This window comes from Garra rufa, chromosome 23 (genome assembly GCF_049309525.1).
Source record: "Garra rufa chromosome 23, GarRuf1.0, whole genome shotgun sequence".
Lineage (NCBI taxonomy): Eukaryota > Metazoa > Chordata > Actinopteri > Cypriniformes > Cyprinidae > Garra > Garra rufa.
Genome location: NC_133383.1, coordinates 33,466,985 through 33,488,836, shown reverse-complemented (window position 1 = coordinate 33,488,836; position 21,852 = coordinate 33,466,985). Strand labels below are relative to the sequence as shown.

The following is a 21,852-nucleotide window of genomic DNA, read 5'->3' as shown; positions in this document are numbered from 1 at the left end:
CAAACATTAAAGTAGTAGTATTTGTAGTGTACTTGTAACCACAAAATTATAGTTTTACTTGCAGTGTACTTGTAGCCACACATTAAAGTAGTTGTATGTAATTATAGCCACACATTAAAGTAGTAGTATTTGTAATGTACTTGTAGCCACAAAAGAAAGTATCTGTATTTGTAGTGTACTTGTAGCCACACATTAAAGTAGTAGTATTTGTAGTGTACTTGTAGCCACAAATGAAAGTATCTGTATTTGTAATGTACTTGTAGCCACACATTAAAGTTGTAGTGTTTGTAGTGTACTTGTAGCCACAAATGAAAGTATCTGTATTTGTAATGTACTTGTAGCCACACATTAAAGTAGTAGTATTTGTAGTGTACTTGTAGCCACAAATGAAAGTATCTGTATTTGTAATGTACTTGTAGCCACACATTAAAGTAGTAATGTTTGTAATGTACTTGTAGCCACAAATGAAAGTATCTGTATTTGTAGTGTACTTGTAGCCACACATTAATGTAGTAGTGTTTGTAGTGTACTTGTAGCCGCACATTAAAGTAGTAGCATTAGTAGTGTACTTGTAACCACAAAATTATAGTTTTACTTGTAGTGTACTTGTAGCCACGCATTAAAGTAGTTGTATGTAATTATAGCCACACATTAAAGTAGTACTATTTGTAATGTACTTGTAGCCACACATTAAAGTAGTAGTGTTTGTAGTGTACTTGTAGCCGCACATTAAAGTAGTAGTATTAGTAATGTACTTGTAACCACAAAATTATAGTTTTACTTGTAGTGTACTTGTAGCCACACATTAAAGTAGTTGTATGTAATTATAGCCACACATTAAAGTAGTACTATTTGTAATGTACTTGTAGCCACACATTAAAGTAGTAGTGTGTGTAGTGTACGTGTAGCCATAAAATGAGTTGTATTTGTAGTGTACTCACAGCCATAAAATTATAGTTGTATTTATGTACTTGTAGCTACACATTAAAGTAGTACTCTGACATGTCTTTTGTTTTTTTTCTTTAGGCCGCAGGTAATGCCGTCAAGAGGGCATCAGATAACCTGGTGAAGGCGGCACAGAAGGCTGCATTCGAGGCTCAAGATGATCAGGCTGTGATGGTGAAGAGCAAGATGGTGGGCGGTATCGCTCAGGTAAAGAGAACATCAGTTCAAGTCAAGCTCTAGCACATTTAGATACATATTAACTATTTTTTTAGAGTATTTCTCTCACAATGATTGACATTTCTCATATTGTGAATTAAAGCTAAATTTACTTAACATATGCAATGCTATTTAAATATTTGTTAATGGTGGGCAAAGCTTTTATTGTTCAATATTGCATTGCCTATGCATTTTGATCACCTGGATGTGTGTGTGCCCACAGATCATCGCTGCTCAAGAGGAGATGCTCAGGAAGGAGAGAGAGCTGGAGGAAGCCAGGAAGAAGCTGGCCATGATCCGACAGCAACAGTACAAGTTCTTGCCGTCAGAGCTCAGAGAGGATGGACAGGATCAGTGAGACTCATCAATGACAATTTTGAGAGTTTGACAAAAGTAATTAATGATATGCAATGAGTAAAAAGTGAACAATGTATCAGGATGTCTATTTTAAAAGTGTTTTGTTTATTTCTGTCACTTTTTTTTTTTTTTTTTTTTTTTTTGAGAATTGCCATGCCAGCTTTATTGTTTTGTTGTATTTGGATAATATGCCACATATTCAAGTCATTTTTAATTTCTTCTAATAGATCTATAATATTTTTGTTTCAGTACTAGATAGACTAGATGAGCAGTGTGTGTGTGTTTTGAAAGCTCGTGATCATGGCAGGGGCCAAACAGTGTTTGTAAGCTTTTCAAGACAACTTTTGGACCGTCTCAACTTTTTCCTCTTTTTCTTATTTTTTGTGGCAGTTTGGACCAGTGGTGCAATGAATAACTTTGCGTTGAAACAATTCATAGAGAAAACATATCATTTTCTAAAGAAAAGAAATAAAGCTTTGAAATGTTACAAATAGTATCTCCTGTTAATGTTTTTGCAGTGTCAGTGTTTGCATTTGTGATAACTTGGTCTACTGGCATTTCTATCAATAGTATATCTTTTATAAAGCATAAAGCCATATTTCCATTTTTGCTTTTATAATGTGTTTTGTTTTTGTTCTTTCCTTGCAATTTACTTTTGTAATTTACTGATGTGATTCCCATCCAGATGTAGACGGACTATTAGATTAAAAAAGATTTGTTACAAGAATTGGTTAATTACAATGGTTGTGTTTATCGAATAATAATCAGAGGTATTATAAAGAACTGTTTTATAAAGGACTGTTATGAATAGATGAAATACATAAACAGTTGGAGTTGTCACCATTACTGCCTTTCCTGTTGCATTCAGTATATTCTGAATCTTGCCTGCCTTTATATTTTATAATTGTGTATTTATCTGTTAACAGTTTCTCACCTAAAATAAGCAAACGCACTTAGTCGATGTGTTTAACTAAAAGCTCATAAATTCACTGTTTTGCAAATATCTCCTATTGCATTTGTGTGTGTGTTTTCTTTACAAAGGTGCTGGTGTTGGAGGGCTTAGAGTTTACTTGCATAGACCGATAAGTCGTTAATGGACAAATTATTAAAATGATTTAGCGTCATTACTCCAGTCTTCAGTGTCACATGATCCTTCAGAAATCATTCTAATATGCGGATTTGCTGTTCAATAAACATTTATTATTATCATTAATAGTATCAATATTTAAAACAGTTGAGTACATTTTTTCAGGATTCTTTGATGAATAAAAAAGATCCAAAGATCAGCATTTATCTAAAATTAAAAACCTTTGAAACACATGCTTTAAACTGATCCAAAGTATTGATAAAGACATTCATAATGTTACAATAGATTTCTATTTCAGATAAATGCTGTTTTTATGAACTTTTTGTAACCTGAGAAATTTTACTCAGCTGTTTTCAACATAATTAAAAAATTTTAAGCAGCAAATCAGAATATTATGGTGATTTCTGAAGGATCATGTGGCATGAATAATGACACTGAAAATTCAGCTTTGAAATCACAGAAATAAATTACATTTTAAAATAGAAAACTGTTATTTTAAATAGTAAAAATATTTCACAATTTTGCTGTTTTTGCTGTACTTTAGATCAAATAAAAACAGGCTTGGTGAGCAGAAGAGACTTAAAAAGCAAAAATCTTACTGACTGGTAATAACAGAAATATTTCAAAGGAAGAATGCTTTTTTTAGAAATGTGAATTTGAAAAATTGTGTTTACCGCATGTAAAGCTGTCTTGTTTTGTGATGATGTTACTGAAATGGAGCATGATCAATGAATACAAGAGGACCTAAGACTGAGCCTTGTGGTACCCCATATTCTTAACTTGCGTTAGGTTTGGCAATTTCTTATTTACACTCAAAATGTTACTTGTCTGAGAATCTAAACATGCCTACCCACAAATCCCAATGGATTTTTCTAGTGTTTTTGGTATAAATCAAAGATTTGAGACAATTAAGGAGAGACACTGCAGGTGAATAGGGTAAAAAAAAAAATAACTAATAGTTCTCACCCTACTCACCCAGTTGATTGATTACTTTGATATTTGCAAACATTTTTTGTATTACAAGTTTTCTAAAATGTTAGGTTTTAATATGCAAATGAGGCATTATTTAATGAAATATGCATTAATTTGCATACATTTCTAGTACAAAAATCGAAACACTGGATGAAGTCAGTTTCAAAATTCTTGTTTAATTTTTGGACATATTAGAGTCAAATGTTTTGGTCATTTTGTCACTTAATAATTCAGAAAATACTAGGAAACATATTTTTTTACAGTTTTTGGGGGAATAAAATGTATAAAATCAAGCAAATTATATATGAACAAATCCCTCTGTAAAAACCTTCAGGATATAGACAGGAATAAAAATGTAAAGTTTGTGTAAGAGCTACTGAAGTGGAGATTTATGGCTCAGTGTAGGAGGAAAAACTCATTTTGAGAAAACGACCTTTAAAAATATGGGTTGTAATTGAAATCTATTGACACAAACAGATAAAGTGCTATAAAAGAAACACTTAACAGTGTCTTTTGGATGTTTTCTTTCCACTAGTCTGAAAAAACACTTTATGCAACACCAAAAAGCCTAAAATCTCAAACTTGACAGATGCATGAAAAAACTGTGGTTTTGCCTGCAGTGTCTCCCCTTAAGCAAATCAAAGTTGTACTTTCTTTGTACTTTCTATGCCCAAGCATAGTATTCCTCTTCCATTTTTTTGTTGTTGTTGTTGTTTAACAACACAAATTGAGTACTTTATGTCGTGTTCAAAAGGAAAGTAGCATTAAAAACACAATGTCAAAACAACTCACCATTGAACACAGTACAGTAGGCAAGTTATACGACAGAAATGATCTTTGGATCTTTCTATTCATCAAAGAATCCTGTTGTATTAAATGTTTCTTGAACACTAAATCAGCATATTAGAATGATTTCTGAATGATCATTCGACACTAAAGACTGGAGTAATAATGCTGAAAATGTAGCTTTGATCCCAGGAATAAATGACATTTTAAATGACATTAAATGACAAGTGGTTTTTGAGAACATTAAGTCATAAGTCATAGAGATAGTGCTTAAAATCATCATTCAATTCAAGTTAAAGATACTCCAGACAGAGTCTTTAATGTACAATTACATCAGTAGTTGTTTTTTTCCCAGGCTACTTGAATAATCCTGACCTCAGATCTTTTTAAGTATAACTGGAGAATGAGTATTCAGAGCCTCCCAAACATGGACAAAATCACAGGGTCAAATGCTGAGCCGTTCAGCAGGACGAATCAGAGCAGGGGGACGTCACTCTCCCAGAGACTTTAGAGAAGTTTCCAAAAAAGACCAGCGTTCCTCTGGAGAGGATTCCAGCCGCCTCTCAGCCGCTCACTCAGCTTTGTCCGTCTCTGCCTCCACTCTCTGAACGAGCTCTCCTCTTTCTCCTCGGGCGTTAGCAGAAACCCAAGAAATCCACAATGGAGGCCATCAAGAAGAAAATGCAGATGCTGAAACTAGACAAGGAGAATGCCATAGATCGTGCAGAACAGGCAGAGATAGACAAGAAAGGTGCAGAGGACAAATGCAAACAGGTAAATGGAGTCTTGTTTCTGGGGAAAAGTATGAAGAAAATATGCTTTAAGTAAATCTTTTTTTGTTTCCATGTACATGTACACGCTTAAAAATAAAGGTGCTTCAAAAGGCTCTTCACAGCGATGCCTTGGAAGAACCATTTTTGGTTCCACAAAGAACCATTCAGTCAAAGGTTCTTTAAAGAACCATCTCTTTCTTACCTTTTTATAATCTGGAGAACCTTCTTTCACCACGAAGAACCTTTTGTGAAACAGATGTTAAAGGTTCTTTATGGAACCATTTAGACAAAAAAGGTTCTTCTATGGCATCGTGAAGCGCCTTTATTTTTAGGAGTGTAGTGCACATGAATCATCAGCAATCATCTGCTCAGTGTCATCAACTCTAAAAACCGATGATTAATCCCAGTTTATGATCCAGCATCTCTGATGGGTTCAACTATTTTTAGTCTTGTTCCTTGAGACCCGTCAATCAGGAATAAGTGAAGTGGTCGATGCCAAATATAGTGGTGTAAATATGTTGGTACTTGATTATAGCCACTTCATTAAGAGGCCCGAGCGAACAGAGACGAGATTTTCCAATATTTGATCACAAATGAACCTGTCACTTCAGATTTACTTGCTGATCGTGAAGAATTGTTATTTCAATTGCAACTGTATTTTATAGTCTGTCTGTATTTCACCAAAGGCTATTTTAATGAAGGCGAGGACCAGTGCTGGGGGTAACGCATTACAAGTAACGCAAGTTACGTAATAATACTACTTTTTCCAAGTAACTAGTAAAGTTACTTTTTCAAATAAGTAACACCAATTACCCCCCCCCCCACACACACACACACACACACACTTACTTTAGTTCTAGAATAAATGTGAACATTTATAATTCATCTCACTCACTAAAAAACAGATACAGTATTCTTCAAAATGAATAAAAACTGTGAAATTCAATGCAAACCTGCAATAATTAAATATGTTAAATAATACAAATATCCTTTATGTATTTAATCCCATTTTATTAACCGATGTCTTTGCTGCCGACCTTCAATGATCCAATTCATCCATACTAATAAGAAAAAATGACTCTAACATTTGTTTTCCTTTTTTATTGCTAAAGAGTTGATTTTTTCTTCTGCGGTCTACTGTACAGACGTCAATTTACTTTTCTCTAAGCCTTTTGGTGTGAAAAGGCTTTTACATTTGCCAAAAATATAACTTTTTATATTAAAAACAAACAAGCAAGCCCTGGCCAGATTTAAAACGTAACGTAAGTAACGTAATTAGCTACTTTTTTAGGGAGTAACTCAATATTGTAATGCATTACTTTTAAAAGTAACTTTCCCCAACACTGCCGGGGACACTGTCGTTCTCCGTAATGGAAGTGCAACTGGCTTCCCATGGGAGAACAAACATGTCAGAGCACATGTAATATGATACACACTCTTAAAAATAAAGGCGCTTCACGATGCCAAAGAACAACCCTGTTTGTCTAAATGGTTCCATAAAGAACCTTTAACATCTGTTTCACAAAAGGTTCTTTGTGGCGGAAGAAGGTTCTTCAGAGTATGGTTCTTTGACTGAATGGTTCTTATAAAGCACCTTCATGAATCAGAATCTCAGAATATCTCGTTTATTAAGATTGGATTGGTTCCTTATTTAATGCTTTTATACTTAATTGCCATTATTTCTCGAAAGCCTTTTCTGATGCCCCAACTCTATCTATTCTTATCCCAAGGCCTTTGTTGTTGGTCACCACACATGCCTTGATCTTTTTTTGTCCCGCTCCACCTTCATGGAATTGTTCAACATTATAGGATCAAGGCTTTGTACCATCTGGAGCCACCGGGCTCCATTTGACGCCAATGCTTCTCATAACTGTCCCGGTCCGTCAAGCGGAATAAAGGGAAGGCATCCGGCATGAGTGCATTGCTTTGCCCGTCACCGTTGTTATTTTACACTTCTTGATTCATGAGCTGACCAAAGTGCTACCTGACCATCCAGCTGAGCTCTATTTTTGCAGCCGGCATTGTCTGCTCTGCGTTTCCTTATGCAGAAGCCGATGGTCCCGTTGGTTGGCTGGTTTATGACACTAAGTTGTGTGTGATGTTAAAGTTAATGGGTGGTGGTTTTCTTGACGTGTGTTAAACGGGTGGGTGAGGGTGACCAGCAGCTGCTTTAACATAACTTTGGTGTTTATAATGGTCTCCTCATGCCCTCCCCAAACAGTCCCCTAAATGAGACACTCTTTTATGAGCCGGATTTACAGATCGTCATTTATCCCTGGTGTAGGAATGACTTCAAGATGGGGGACGCATTACTTGACAAGTAATGGTCTTTCAAAATGTGAAGAAACAAAGTTTCTAAAAGAATCTCTACACTGCAAAGAATCTACACTTGATTTAAGAATCAAAAAAGATTTTCTAGACAAGTAAAAAATTATTTTATTGTTTTCAGAAAAAATAAGTCCAAATTAATTCGTTTTTGCTTTGAGAAAGCAGAATAATCTGCCAATGGGGTAAGAAAATAAATCTTGTTTCAAACAGAAAACCAGATTATTTTTCTTACTCCATTGGCAGATTATTTTGCTCGTTTCAAGCAAAAATGCACTTAATTTTTACTTGTTTTTTAAGAAAACAATGCAATAATTTTTACTCCTCTATAAAATCCTTCTTGATTCAAGAATTTTTAGATATTTTGGCTGGAAACAAGACAAAAAAAATTCTAAGAAAAGCATTTTTTGCAAAAAAAAAAAAAAAAAAAAAAAAAAAAAAAGGATTATCTTCGTATTTTTATCTTGTTTCTAGTCAAAAAATCTTACATTAAGATGCATTTACTAGATAAACAAGATGACATAAGATATTTAATCTTAATTTAAGATAAATGCACTTAATTAATTTATTTTTTTCTCCCTGGAAACAAGTAAAATATTCTTAAAACAAGAGTATTCTTCTTACCCCACTGGCAGATAATTTTACTTATTTTAAGCAAACTGCACTTAATTTAGCTTTTGTTCAAGATTAAATATCTTATGTCTTTTTGCTGATCTAGTAAATGCATCTTAAAGGATAACTGTTGCCAAAATGCAACCTGGGCTGTTTTTTTTTTTACTGTAAACGAGACAAACTTAAATCTAAAAGCATAATTACGACAAACGAGCCGTTTTTGAGATTGACCGTGATTTCGTTTTGTGGTCAATGGCCGGTGAATGGGAGTACTAGGGGCATAACTTTGAGCGCATCAAAATCGATATTTTTACAACACTAAGAAGGCTCAACACACCATGAAACTTTGCTGGAAGTATCGCCTGGGTCTCTACACATGAACTCCAGCATTGAGAACATTGTTTGTGTACACAGAGTTTACTAAAAAGAAAGGTTTTGAACAACTCACTTTCACTGTTTGAGTTTCCACTCGCTGCCGTCTTGCCAGTCAAGAAGTGTCGATCTCCGAATGCGAATGAATGGACTCCATAGGACGAAATATTAGGCTTATATGAGGCTCTTTTTACAACTAGAAGGTTAACATTGTTTTTCACTTGCGACAAAACAACGAATTAGCCGTGCATTTATATGGAAATATGCTTTAGGAGCTATCCATCCTCGCATTCGGAGATCGACACTTCTTGACTGGCAAGACGGCCGCGAGCGGAAACTCAAACAGTGAAACAGTTCTTTTTAGTAAACTCTGTGTACACAAACAATGTTCTCAATGCTGGAGTTCATGTGTAGAGACCCAGGCGATACTTCCAGCAAAGTTTCATGGTGTGTTGAGCCTTCTTAGTGTTGTTAAAATATTGATTTTGATGCGCTCAAAGTTATGCCCCTAGTTCTCCCATTCACCGGCCATTGACCACAAAACGAAATCACCGTCAATCTCAAAAACGGCTCGTTTGTCGTAATTATGCTTTTAGATATAAGTTTGTCTCATTTACAGTAAAAAAAACTGCCCAGGTTGCATTTTGGCAACAGTTATCCTTTAATTTAAGAATTTTTAGATATATTGTGACTAGAAACCAAACAAAAAACAATATATAAGATAAGCCTTTTTTTTGCAGTGCACAGTGTAAAAAGTTTTCACCAGATTCAACTTAAAAACCTAAGTTCAGCAGCTGCGTTAAGTTTTTAAGTTAAATCAGCTTAAAACTACAAGTCTTTTTAACTTATTACAATAAAATTTAGTTGATTTAACTTGTGAGTTTAAATGACTTAAGTTGATTTAACTTAACATTTTAAGGCAGCTGCTAAACTTAAGTTTTTAAGTTGAAACTGGTGAAAACTTTTTATAGTGCAGTCTTTCTTTTTGTAGTAGCATTTAAATCAAGGATCGAGAACCTGGTCAAATGAACGCTTTCACATATCTTTGATCACATGCTTAATGTAATGTTTGTGTGTGTAGCTGGAAGAGGAGCTGTTGGGCCTGCAGAAGAAGCTGAAGGGTGTGGAGGATGAGCTGGACAAATACTCAGAGTCACTGAAGGACGCTCAGGAGAAACTCGAGCAGGCCGAGAAGAAGGCCGCAGACGTGAGTGACACACAAATCAGCCTTTGTTTGAGCTGCCATACATTCACAATTATACACTATCATTTAAACCTTAAGTGTAAGATTTTTTATTTATTCATTTTATTTAGAAATTAATTATTTTATTTAGCATTGATGCATTAATTGACCTGAAGTGAGAGTAATAATGATTATATATAAATAATTCTATTTCAAATAAATGCTGATTTAAAAAAAAATAATAATAACTTTTGATAAATCAAAGAATCATGAAAAAAAAATCAGGGATTAAATTACATTTTACAATATATTACCATAGAGAACAGTGATTTTAAATTGTAAAATATTGCTGTTTTACTGCATTTTTGATGAAATAAATGCAGCCTTAATGAACATAAGAGACTTTCAAAAATTTTAAATGAAGGTGTTTATTGTTTATTTGTCTTTTTACCATAATTCACCCCCCAGAAATGAATACAATATTTGTAAAACAATATAAAACTTCATTTGAAGGTTAAATATTTAGCATAAATTTAAAAAAAAAATGCATATTTGGGTCATATTGCACCCCATAATTAAAGCAAAAAATATATTTAGAAAATTAAGCGTACATTTCAAATATATTTGTATATTTGTAGCAATAGCCAAAAATACATAGTATGGGTCAAAATCATTGATTTTTTTTTTAGGCCAAAAATCATTAGGATATTAAGTAAAGATCATGTTCCATGAAGATATTTTGTAAATTTCCTACTGTAAATATATCAAAACTTTATTTTTTTCATTAGTAAGATCTTCATATGGACAATTTTAAAGGGAATTTTCTCAATATTTTGATTTTTTTTGCATCCTCAGATTTCAGATTGATTTTCAAATAGTTGTATCTCAACCAAATATTGTCCTTTCCTAACAAACCATACATCAATGGTTTATTTATCAGTTTTTTAAACTGATAAATCTCAATTTCAAAAAAATTCAAAAAATTTCAAAGAATTTAAAAAAATTAAATTCTTCAAAAAGATTGTCTGGTTTAGAAGTCCAGAGTCACATTTTAGGACTAGATCAGATATATAGTGTATGTTATTAATATTAATAATAATAATACATGTGTATCACAATGTTTTGCATTACAGTAGGCTACTGAGAATGTCTTCCTAAAAAAAGGAAAGAAAGGAAAGGAAAGGAAAGGAAAGGAAAGGAAAGGAAAGGAAAGGAAAGGAAAGGAAAGGAAAGGAAAGGAAAGGAAAGGAAAGAGGCCAGTGTTTAAACATAAGATCTAGGCATGACATTTTGAAGTCAGACAGAAACGTCGCGTCCTCCTGTGGCTGCAGTCGGTATGATAATGTAAAGTGAGCCGTGTGGCGGTGGAGAGATCAGGCCGTTTATCACGAGAGCGGCCCGCGCCGATTGGGGCCCGTCTTGTCGACAGCTGCTCTGTTGCTCAGGTGCCAAACCCACCCACAGTATCACATTCTCTAAACACTTCATAAACACTGTCAGCACCTCACAGCAGACTCAAGTGGCGTCTTATGACTTCATGTTTCTGAATAAGACTGGAATTTCTACTTGATTCTGTCTGTTTCATGCCTCTGACTTCTGACCTTTCCACACACTGTCAATTCATACAGTATAAATCCCAAAATGTTGGGGGTAACGCATTACAAGTAACACAAGTTACGTTATAATATTACTTTTTCCAAGTACCTAGTGAAGTAACGCATTACTTTTTAATTGACAAGAAAATATCTGAGTTACTTTTTCCCCCTCATTTATTGATTAAAAGCTCTCCTGTCTCCATGTTGAGAGAAATTGTGAGTAAGATGTTGCTTTAGTTCTAGAATAAATGTGAACATGCATTAATTCATCTCACTCACTAAAAAAACAGATCCAGTATTCCTCAAAATGACAAAAAACCATGAAATTCAACGCAAACCTGCAATAATTAAATATGTTAAATAATACAAATGTGACCCTGGACCACAAAACCAGTCATAAGGTTAAATTTTACAAAACTGAGATGTATACATCATATGAACGCTCAATAAATAAGCTGTCTATTGGTATATGGTTTGTTAGGATAGGACAATATTTGGTTGAGATACATCTATTTGAAAATCTGGAATCTAAGGGTGCAAAAAAATCTAAATATTGAGAAAATCGCCTTTAAAGTTCTTCAAATAAAGTTCTTAACAATGCATATTACTAATCAAAAATTACATTTTGATATATTTATAGTAGGAATTTTACAAAAAATCTTCATACTTAATTTCCTAATGATTTTGGGCATAAAAGAAAAATCAGTAATTTTGACCCATACACTGTATTTTTGGCTATTGCAGCGACTTAAGACTGGTTTTGTGGTCCAGGGTCACAAACATCCTTTATGTCTGTACATTAATTGTGCATATGCTAATTATCAACTAGTTGTGCGAACTATCAACTAATGTGTGAAACAAGTCAACCACAGTAGAAATGTTTTATTGAGGTAACTTTTGCAGCTGCTTTGCCTCCAATTCTTACATTTAAAATGGAACTGTGTGCTTCACTCACTGTATTTGCACCATTAATACGTGGCCAAAAAAGGAAAAGCATCAGAGGAATGCAGTTATTTGTTTACAGTGAAGTGATGTCATGATTTCCAGAGCTTCTGCTCAGTGTTTCATTGAATGGATTGGTCTAAAGACTGTAAACTCAGACGCCCTTGAGCAACTGTTTGACTGAAGCATCCTGTTTTATGGATGTAATTTGTTTGGAATTGATTTGACTGGACACAATGATGTAGAAAGCTTGTAAGCAATAAGATTCTTCTCTGGGATCAAATGCACATTTGAGTACATATGATCTAAACAAATACAGTGCCTTGCAAAAGTATTGATACCCCTTCATTTTTTTCACATTTTGTTTTGTTGCAGCATTATGTTAAACTGCTTTAAATTACTTTTTTTCCACATCAATCTACATCTCATACACCATAGTGACAAAGCACAAAACAGGTTTGTAACAACTTCACAAATTTATTAGAAATAAAAAACTGAAAACCCGTTGCATAAGTATTCATACCCTTTTCTGGGACACTCCAAATTTAGCTCAGGAGCATTCATATTGCTTCTAGATGTTCCTACACTTGGAGTGGAGTTAAACTGTGGCAAATTCATTTGAATGAGTCTGATTTAGAAAGACACACACCTCTCAGAAAAGGTCTAACGGCTGAAAATGCATATCAGAGCAAAAACCAAGTCCTGAGGTCAAGATAACTGCCTGTAGAGCTCAGTGACAGACTTGCGTTAAGGCGATGATCTAGAGAAGAGTTCAGAAACAAATCTGCTGCATTGAAGGTTCACAGAAGCATTCTCCATAATGGAAGACGACTGGAACAACTAGGACTCTAGAAAATGTCTGCCAGCCCCCATCCAAGCTGACAGAGATGGAGAGGTGAAAAGGGGAGGCAAAGAATGGCAGATAATTGCCAAATGCAGATGTGCAAAGCTTGTCACATCAGACCCAGAAAGACTTGAGGCTGTAAAGCTGCTTCAACTATGTACTGAGTTAAGGGTATGAATACTTATGCAATGTACTTATTTCAGTGTTTTGTTTTTTATAAATTTGTAAAATTTGCAAATCTGGTTTTTGCTTTGTCATTATTATGGTGTATGGAGTGTAAACTGATGTGGGGAAAAACTCATTTAAAGCAGTTTAACATAATGCTGCAACAAAACAAAATGTGAAAAAATGCAAGGCACTGTAGGTGACCAAGAATTCAATAATCTGTAAGTAAACTCAAATCTATATATTTATAGGCCTTGTTGCAGAATGCCATCATTTGACTGTTTGTTTTAACAAAACGTCTCGAAACCTTATGCCATTATGTCACTGTATTACTTGTAATAGTAGGCCAGAAATACAGATTTGCCAACAGTCAATAGATTTCTTTTTCCTTTTTGACAATCAGGGTGTTGTAAAAATTCAGTGGTTAAAGTAGAAAAGGTCTTTTCACTCTGTGCTTAACCCCGGGTTATCGTTGGTCTAAACCCTGGTGCATGTCCAAAAAATAGTATATAGAGACAATGCTCACCATGCAAAGAATCTGCGCAAAAGATCACGGGGGCCCGATGTGTCCCTCAGTTTTACCCTTCGAAATCCTTCATTCTGAAGGGTCCTTTGAAGTGGCCAGTATTGAGCACTTCGGTTTGAAACAACACTTCAATATGGCGGCTATGATTGTTTTCACTCCGAAGTGCCCTTCAGAGGGCGATATATCCCAATTGGAAAGCACTGAGGATCTCATAGGCCGGATTTGAGGATCCCTGCCCTATTGCAATAAGACAAGGTATTTGGGAGATATAAAGTGACAACTGATGGCTGCACACATTTAATGCAAATAGTCTGTCATACTGATATAAATCTTTTTTGGCCATATAAATAACAGCGAATGCACTAAATTGTATATTCTTGCTCAGTTTGATGATTAAAATAAATAAAGCTTACTATAATGTCATATGCAGGGCCAGACTGGCCATAGAGAGCACCGGAAGAATTCCCGGTGGCCTGGCAGCCAATCTGGCCCACTGCCCTACAATATATTACTATTATTTTTTATATTGTTGTTGTTGTTGTTATTGTTGCCTGCCGAATGTTCTAAAATTATTATTTCCGAATTCGCCGTTCAATCATGAATCTCTAATAAATCATGTGTCAGTTAGTCTTGACTGCCCTGTTCAGGACTTAAAGTGCAGGTCAGTTACAGTATCTATTATAATCTAATCTAAATTAATATTATAAAATAATCTAAATAGACTGTTGTAGTTTTGTCTTAGTTTCCTTGTTAAGCATTAAACTGCTAGCAAATTTTACTTGTACTCAAGTATGTTTTTGGCCAGATACTTGTACTTTTAATTGAGTAAAATTTTGAGTGAGTAAAATTTTTGAGTACTTTTTACACCTCTGGGTCTGGATGAGTGTGAGATTTTCCGGCCTGAAGTTTTGTCCCAGTCCGCCCCTGTTCATATGTCAGGCTTTAGGCTAATTAGGACATGGTTTTTAATAAGTTGGCTATTTAAAAAGATTTTATGGATGAAAAAAATAAAGATTAATGCGTGCGGCAGGTGTTTTGACAATGAAGACTTCTACACTGGATTCACCTGTATATCTTCACTCTCACCTGGAGCCTCATCATCATGTCAACCGTGTGGGTTAAGAAGATGATACAGCCTTCCCTTCTTTATGACGGAAACAGATGGGTTTTTGGAAGAACTGAGAAGCATCCGACTGAAGAAGCAACAACTACTGCTGGACTTTCTCCCTTTGGGCGGAGCGCTGGATGATCAATGAGCCGCTCCTGCTTCTCTGCTCCTCGCAGCCGAATGGAGGATCACCTGAAAGGTGCGCTGCGCCATCTGTTGTACCGGCGAAAATGAGATTTTAGCTCAGTCCGACGGATGTTAGTTTCGCCCTTGGCGAGAATAGAGCGATCGTCGGCGATTCACGCTAAACTTTTCCAGGGGAAACTTACCTTTTTAGACGACGGAACTGACACGTTTAACATGAACGGTGTCTGATAAAGGCAACATCACTGGAAAATAGCGATAGCACCGTGTCGCGTTTGATATTAATAACAGACTCGGGAATTCAGTGGCAATGGCATCGGTAACATCCATAGAAGCCGTGAAGAGGAAGATCCAGACCCTGCAGCAGCAGGCGGACGATGCGGAAGACCGAGCCGAAATGCTGCAGAGGGAGGTGGACATGGAGCGGCAGGCCAGAGAGAGAGTGAGTGGCCACAAGGAAACCTTAATATTGGATTTGAGGCTCATATTCAGGGTTTGGCTGCAGCGACTCTGTTTATTGATATCTTTATTTACTGTTCACTTGTTAACTTCAAAAACATCTTATCCACTGCAATGTCAATGTGCTTTTCCCCAGTTTGTAGGGAAGGGGCCTCTTGCAGGCCAAATACAAGGTCCAAACGACTGCAGGATTGTTAAGAGCTTAGATGTGAATGACAAATGTGGGATATTCTGTTTTTCCCAAATCAAATCGAATTATTGAGTTCACTTCAACACAATATGCAAAAATCAATATCACTAGGTGAAACTGTGCAGAATTAAAGGAATAGTTCACCCCAAAATGAAAATTTGATGTTTATCTGCTTACCCCCAGGGCATCCAAGATGTAGGTGACTTTGTTTCTTCAGCAGAACAAAAACAAAAAGATTTTTAACTCAAACCGGTGCAGTCTAATAATGTGAGTGGATGGGCACCAGACCTTTAAAAGTAAAAAAAACATGCACAGACAAATCCTAATTAAACCCTGCGGCTCGTGACGATACATTGATGTCCTAAGACACGAAACGATCGGTTTTTGCGAGAAACTGAACAGTATTTATATCATTTTTTACCTTTGATACACAGCCACGTCCATCTGTCCTGAGCACGTGCTCATCATCCGGGATCGTGACATGTGATGTGAACGCGCTCTAAAGTAGAATACGCAAACGCCGGAAACGATCTGTCGCATGTATACGACACTCATTGTTTACACAGTGCACAGAGATTGTGGGTATAGCGGCTATTCAAAATGGCAATTACTTTCGCTTATCCTGATTGTTTAAACCGATTTAAAGCTAAAAGATTACATTTGCTTGCACAAACTCATCCGGGACTTTTCACTGATTTCCCCTTACGGCGTTTGCGTATTCTACGCCAGAGCGCGTGCACATGTAACGAACCGGATGAAACGCTTGTTCTCATGACAGATGGACGTGGATATGTATCAAAGGTAAAAAGTTATATAAATACTGTTCAGTTTCTCGCAAAAAACGATCGTTTCATGTCTTAGGACATCAATGTATCATCACGAGCCGCAGGGTGTAATTTGGATTTGTCTGTGCATGTTTTGTTTACTTTTAAAGGTCTGTTACCCATCCACTGCCATTATATAGCTGGCAGACTGCAACGGTTTGAGTTAAAAATCTTCATTTGTGTTCTGCTGAAGAAACAAAGTCACCTACATCTTGGATGCCCTGGGGGTAAGCAGATGAACATCAAATTTTCATTTTTGGGTGAACTATCCCTTTAAATACCGGTTTGATCACAGCAGTGAGAGAGTGCGAGCTTCTGACCTGTCAGATGAACTTGAGTTAATGCTCTGGACACGAGAAGCTGATTAGGGTTTATGTTGAGGGCGGGCGATGTTGATGCACACCCGCCTAGACTCAAAACATCTCTCACTTCAAACTCAAGCCTTTTCAATGACATGGACTTGTGAATGTGGGATACAAGTGCTCATTTAAACATCTGATTATGTGGTTTGAGTCCACCTGAATGTAGACACTTAAAGGAGTAGTTCACTTTCAGAACAAGAATTTACAGATAATGTATTCATCTTGTCATCCAGGATGTTCATGTCTTTCTTTCTTCAGTCATACGGCAGTTTTGTTTTTTGAGTAAAACATTTCAGGATTTCTCTCCACATAATAGACTTCTATGGTGCCCCCGAGTTTGAACTTCCAAAACGCAGCTTTAAATGGCTCGAAACGATCACAGCCGAGGAAAATAGGGTCTTATCTAGCAAAACGATGGGTTATTTAAAAAAAGAAAAAAACTATTTGTATACGTTTTAACCTCAAATTCTCGTCTTGTCTAGCTCAGCAATACGAGCATTTGACATAAGTATAGAAATTGTAAATGTTTTTTGAAAATAACCGAACGTTTCGCCCTTTTTTCTCAGCTGGGATCATTTAGAGCCCTTTGAAGCTGCATTTATACTGCATTTTGCAAGTTCAAACTCGGGGGCACCATAAAAGTCTATTATATGGAGAGAAATCATGAAATGTTTTACTCAAAAAACATAATTTCTTTACGACTGAAAAAAGAAAGACATGAACATCTTGGATGACAAGGGGGTGAGTACATTATCTGTAAATTCTTGTTCAGAAAGTGAACTACTCCTTTAAGTAGCCTACGGCACAGATCAGAATAATCTTCTTGTGTACTTGTCTAATCGTAAGAAGTGTTGGTTGGTTGTTTACATGAAGATAAACATCAATTTGGAGTAAAGTCTTAAGTGTAGTCTCAACCCCCAAGACTAATTGAACTGTTTTAATTTAATAATTAGATTTGTTAAATAATAGTGCACCATTAATGTAAGGCAGGTGCACTATGGGGAATTTACTTTCATTAAAAATGAACAAAAATCAATAAGTGAACAAGAGCATGAACCAGTTTTTCACAAGTGTCGGATTTCGTTGGAAAGACCAATGACATTTGAGTTCCTATGTACATTTTTATGCAGTACATACATTTAAACATACTTTATGTAACCTTTGGCACTATAGCCATTAGTCAGGATAGTGCCTTATTTAATATTTGACAGGAATGAAAATGAGGCTGTGAGTGACACACTGAAAAAAACAAATAAGTAATTGTTTTTTGCATGCATTATTTTTTAATAAAATTTAAATATGGAATTAAGTAAAATCTACTTAACTAAGTTAAGTAAAATTAGCAAAGGAAATGAGTAGATTTAACGATTTTAATGAGTAGTTAAAGTTTGAGTACAGTTCACTCAGCCACGGTTTGTAAACTTTACTCAAACATCATAGCACTGAAAAAATGCCATTAAAGCATGTGGTTCACTTACAAACATGTACGTAAGCAAGTAAACAGCTCCTTATTGTTTTTAAGGTTATATGTTGAACACAGAGACCTCAATACTTGGCACATGAATGATACACAATGACAACAACATTCAGTGACCAGTTTTTGTGTATGAATGGATCATTTTGGGTAGAAAATGAACTCTAGATGTTATAAAACAGCAAGTTACTTAACCTAACAACAAAAGCAACCGTGTACATACTTCTCGAAAACAGCACAAAATGTAACCTAATTAATTATTCATGCCCAAGTGCATGATGGGAACAACGGGATCATGACTTTGATATTTACTTAGACAATCTTTGTAAAAATAACAAACAATTACAAGTAAAATTTACTTAAAAGTTCAAATTTTAAATTCTACAAGCTTAAATTACTAATATTGAATTTACTCTTTTTTTTATTGTTGCCTGAACTAAATTATTTAATGTAGAACTTACATTTGTTTTTCTGTATTATTTACTTGACCACAAAATCATTTTTATCAGTGCAACCTCAGAAGAAACAAACTGAGGTAAAAATGTTAAATATGTGACCCTGGACCACAAAACCAGTGTGAAGCAATAGCCAAAAAAACATTGTAAGGGTCAAACTGATAAATTTTTCTTTTATGCCAAAAATCATTAGGAAATTAAGTAAAGATCATGTTCCATGAAGACATTTTGTAAACGTCCTACCATAAATCTATCAGAATGTATTATTTTATTAGTAATATGCATTGCTAAGAATTTAATTTGGACAACTTTAAAGGTGATTTTCTCAATATTTTGATTTCTTTCCACCCTCAGATTCCAGATTTTTAGAATAAATATCAGTGAAAAGTGCATTCAGTAGATTGTACTGTTGATTAACAGCAATGTACACTTGTTTAGTAGACCATAAAACTCTGTAAAACAGGTTTGAAGATTGTGAGTTGTGAAAGTGACGATCTACTGTAGGACCTTTATTCAGTGTGTGCCATTATAAAGACTGTAAGTCTGTCCCTCTCAGCCTTCATCCACATTAAATTCAATATGGCATCTAACCTGATTAAGGTCTATAGCGGGTAAAATATAAAATGGCATGCATCTTGCAGAAGAAGATTGTTTTGGAGGTGCTTCACCTTTCCTTCTCTGTTCAGATGAATGCTGAAATCTTATCAGAGTAGATAGTCAGACATTTCCCAGAAGAGTGCCGTTTTGAATGATTCATGGTCAGTTTTTCTGGTTTGTTGACAAAAGGACTTTACAAGATGATCGCTATTCTAGATTTATGAAAGTTACAGTAAATGTGATTTACTTTGAGATATGTACTTTTTCAGTAGGTCAGAAGGAAAGCAGCAGATATGTTGCTTGTTCAGATTATTTACTTTTCCAAAGCTATTTCTTTGAATGAAGTCATTTACTTCATCCCCTGCTGTATATCCTTTCTGTGAAACTCTGAATGTTATATGACTTAGTAGTGACTTTTATTCTGCTCACACACTTTTAAAATAATCCAGTTTTGGTTTTAGATTTATTAAACTGGATCTTAAACATCTTAAATGAGGTTTTCAGTTGTGTTAGCTATTTTTATATTATAACCTGGATTTTAACCTTGCTATGAAATTTGCTTCAGAAGCTGGCATGGCTTCAACCCACAAACAAATCAGGTCATCTTTGTACTGAGCGGTGTTGTTTCACTAGATGAAGTTGTAAAGATGTGAATAACATTAGATAACTTTAGACTTGCCTTTTTTTGAACGTTGGCTAATAAATAGGTGTCTGTTTAATGCTACAGCTTTAAAATGATAAACATGAATTAATTAATGTTTTTTTTTATAAGCTGTATTTGGCAGTGGTGTTATGTGACGAAGTAATAATACTAAGTTACAGTACTTTAGTATTTTTTGGAAGTATCTGTAAATGAGTTTTTATTTTTCAGCCTACTTTTACTTTTACTCCACTACATTTCCTGATTAAAATGTATACTTTTACTCTGATACATTTAATTTCCTGAAGCATATTCCTTACTTACTACAAAATAGTCAGAAGATCTCAGTCAGAATTGCCAGATTCGCAAAACTGTATGAAAAAAAAAAAAAAAATCTCATGCAAGTATTGTGTTCGATCTAGAAAGTGTTTGCTCAAAAATATTCTACATGTGCATTAAAATTTACCTCTTTATTTCCATCACAAAAGTTTTTGTGAACAAACTCAGAATTGTGAATTCTATCTCAACTTTTTTTTTCTGAGATAAAACGTCAGAATTGTGAGATAAAATTCAAAATTCTGACTTTTTTTTTTCTCGCAAATGCAAGTTTGTTTCTCGCAATTCTAGGGTTGGGAATCGAAAATCGATTCCGATTCTGGAATCGGATACTTAAGATAAAGAATCGGATACTTGTTATAATATTAAAATTTCGATTCCTCGTTTCGATTCCTGGTTGCATTTTTTCCATCGAGTGATCTGCCAGGACCTTCCGCGCGTGCAATCTGCCAGGACTTTACGTCGTAATGTAAACATCAGTCGAAAAGATGGATCATGGTAAGCGTTTAAAAGTGTGTCTACGCTTTGTAAAAACCGAAGACAAATCTACCGCTGCACGCAAACTTCATCTTAGAGATCTGCAAGGGACGGATTTTAGTCCTGCGCCCGCCCACTCCAGAAGGAATATATGTTATTTCGTCCCGCAAAAGCCCACATAAGTCACTTATACCCCCACGGGAAGACAGGTATCTACTTTATCTCTTGGCTGCATGAAACAAACCCTCCCGGTAATGTGAAGGCAAAGATGACCAGAGTAATAGTAACGAACTCGCGCGTGCCTAATGTATTCATTCTTGTATATCGGAGTCGTACATTAGGCACGCATAAGTCCGCTGTTGATTCACAAACTATTCATGCTTTCGGTGCTCTGATCCATAGTATTTTTGCGTGAAATTTCAAAATATTTGCATAGTTTTCAAAATGAATGTCCTGTGAGTTTTTTATAATGAATGCTTACCCATAGAGGTGGATCTTGTAAGGGTCAGTGGTGTTTAAGCACATATGAGCACCAGCATAAACAGATTTACAATGTATTTACTGTATTTTTCATTTATATGTTTATTTTATAATAAATACAAACAGTAGATATTCAGTCACTTAAGAAAGAGTACTCTGAAGTTGTGAAGAATGTCTGAATTAAATAATTTAGGTGCTTTAAATCTGTATGTGTGTATTCATGTTAAAAAGTTAGAGCAGAGGATTTTCTTTTAAATTCAAAAGTATAGCTTTAATTTAAAGTTTGTTTGATTTTTTTTTTTATAACATGCAGGAGAAAAATAAAAAGGCAAAACTAATGTTTAGGTTAATAAAAAAGGTTAAAAAATAAACACCTTTAGAGGAAATGTCAGGCATAGGGGGGCCTTGCAAAACTGACCCGAGAAGAAGGGGGACCTGATATAAAAAAGGTTGAGAACCCCTGTGATAAAATAATATGTTGCAAGCTAGCACTGAAAATAAACATGTTTAATATATTAATGTTTGACTTTTGTGTTTGTTTTTTTTTTTTTTTTTTACTAAATCGGAATCGAAACTGGGAATCGAAAAGAATCGGAATCGATAAGT

At 35.1% G+C, this 21,852-nt stretch overlaps 2 protein-coding genes across 12 annotated transcripts in view; both read left to right on the top strand.

Moving 5' to 3' along the window:
* The window catches only part of tln1 (talin 1), a 145,953-nt gene extending 143,432 nt beyond the window's left edge, over positions 1 to 2,521 (top strand). For all 4 annotated transcript variants that reach the window (XM_073829977.1, XM_073829976.1, XM_073829975.1 and 1 more), the window contains 2 exons: positions 1,027 to 1,152; positions 1,385 to 2,521. In XM_073829977.1, coding sequence (XP_073686078.1) covers positions 1,027 to 1,152; positions 1,385 to 1,519 — 261 coding nt within the window. In that variant the 3' untranslated portion in view covers positions 1,520 to 2,521. The remainder of the gene's footprint in view (positions 1 to 1,026; positions 1,153 to 1,384) is intronic.
* A 2,369-nt stretch (positions 2,522 to 4,890) lies between these two features.
* The window catches only part of tpm2 (tropomyosin 2 (beta)), a 38,434-nt gene continuing 21,472 nt past the window's right edge, over positions 4,891 to 21,852 (top strand). For 2 of the 8 annotated variants that reach the window (XM_073829482.1, XM_073829481.1), the window contains exons 1-2: positions 4,891 to 5,137; positions 9,527 to 9,652. In XM_073829482.1, coding sequence (XP_073685583.1) covers positions 5,024 to 5,137; positions 9,527 to 9,652 — 240 coding nt within the window. In that variant the 5' untranslated portion in view covers positions 4,891 to 5,023. Of the gene's footprint in view, positions 5,138 to 9,526; positions 9,653 to 15,050; positions 15,395 to 21,852 lie in introns of those variants that run through there. The other 6 variants (XM_073829480.1, XM_073829479.1, XM_073829486.1 and 3 more) reach the window with 5 other exon arrangements.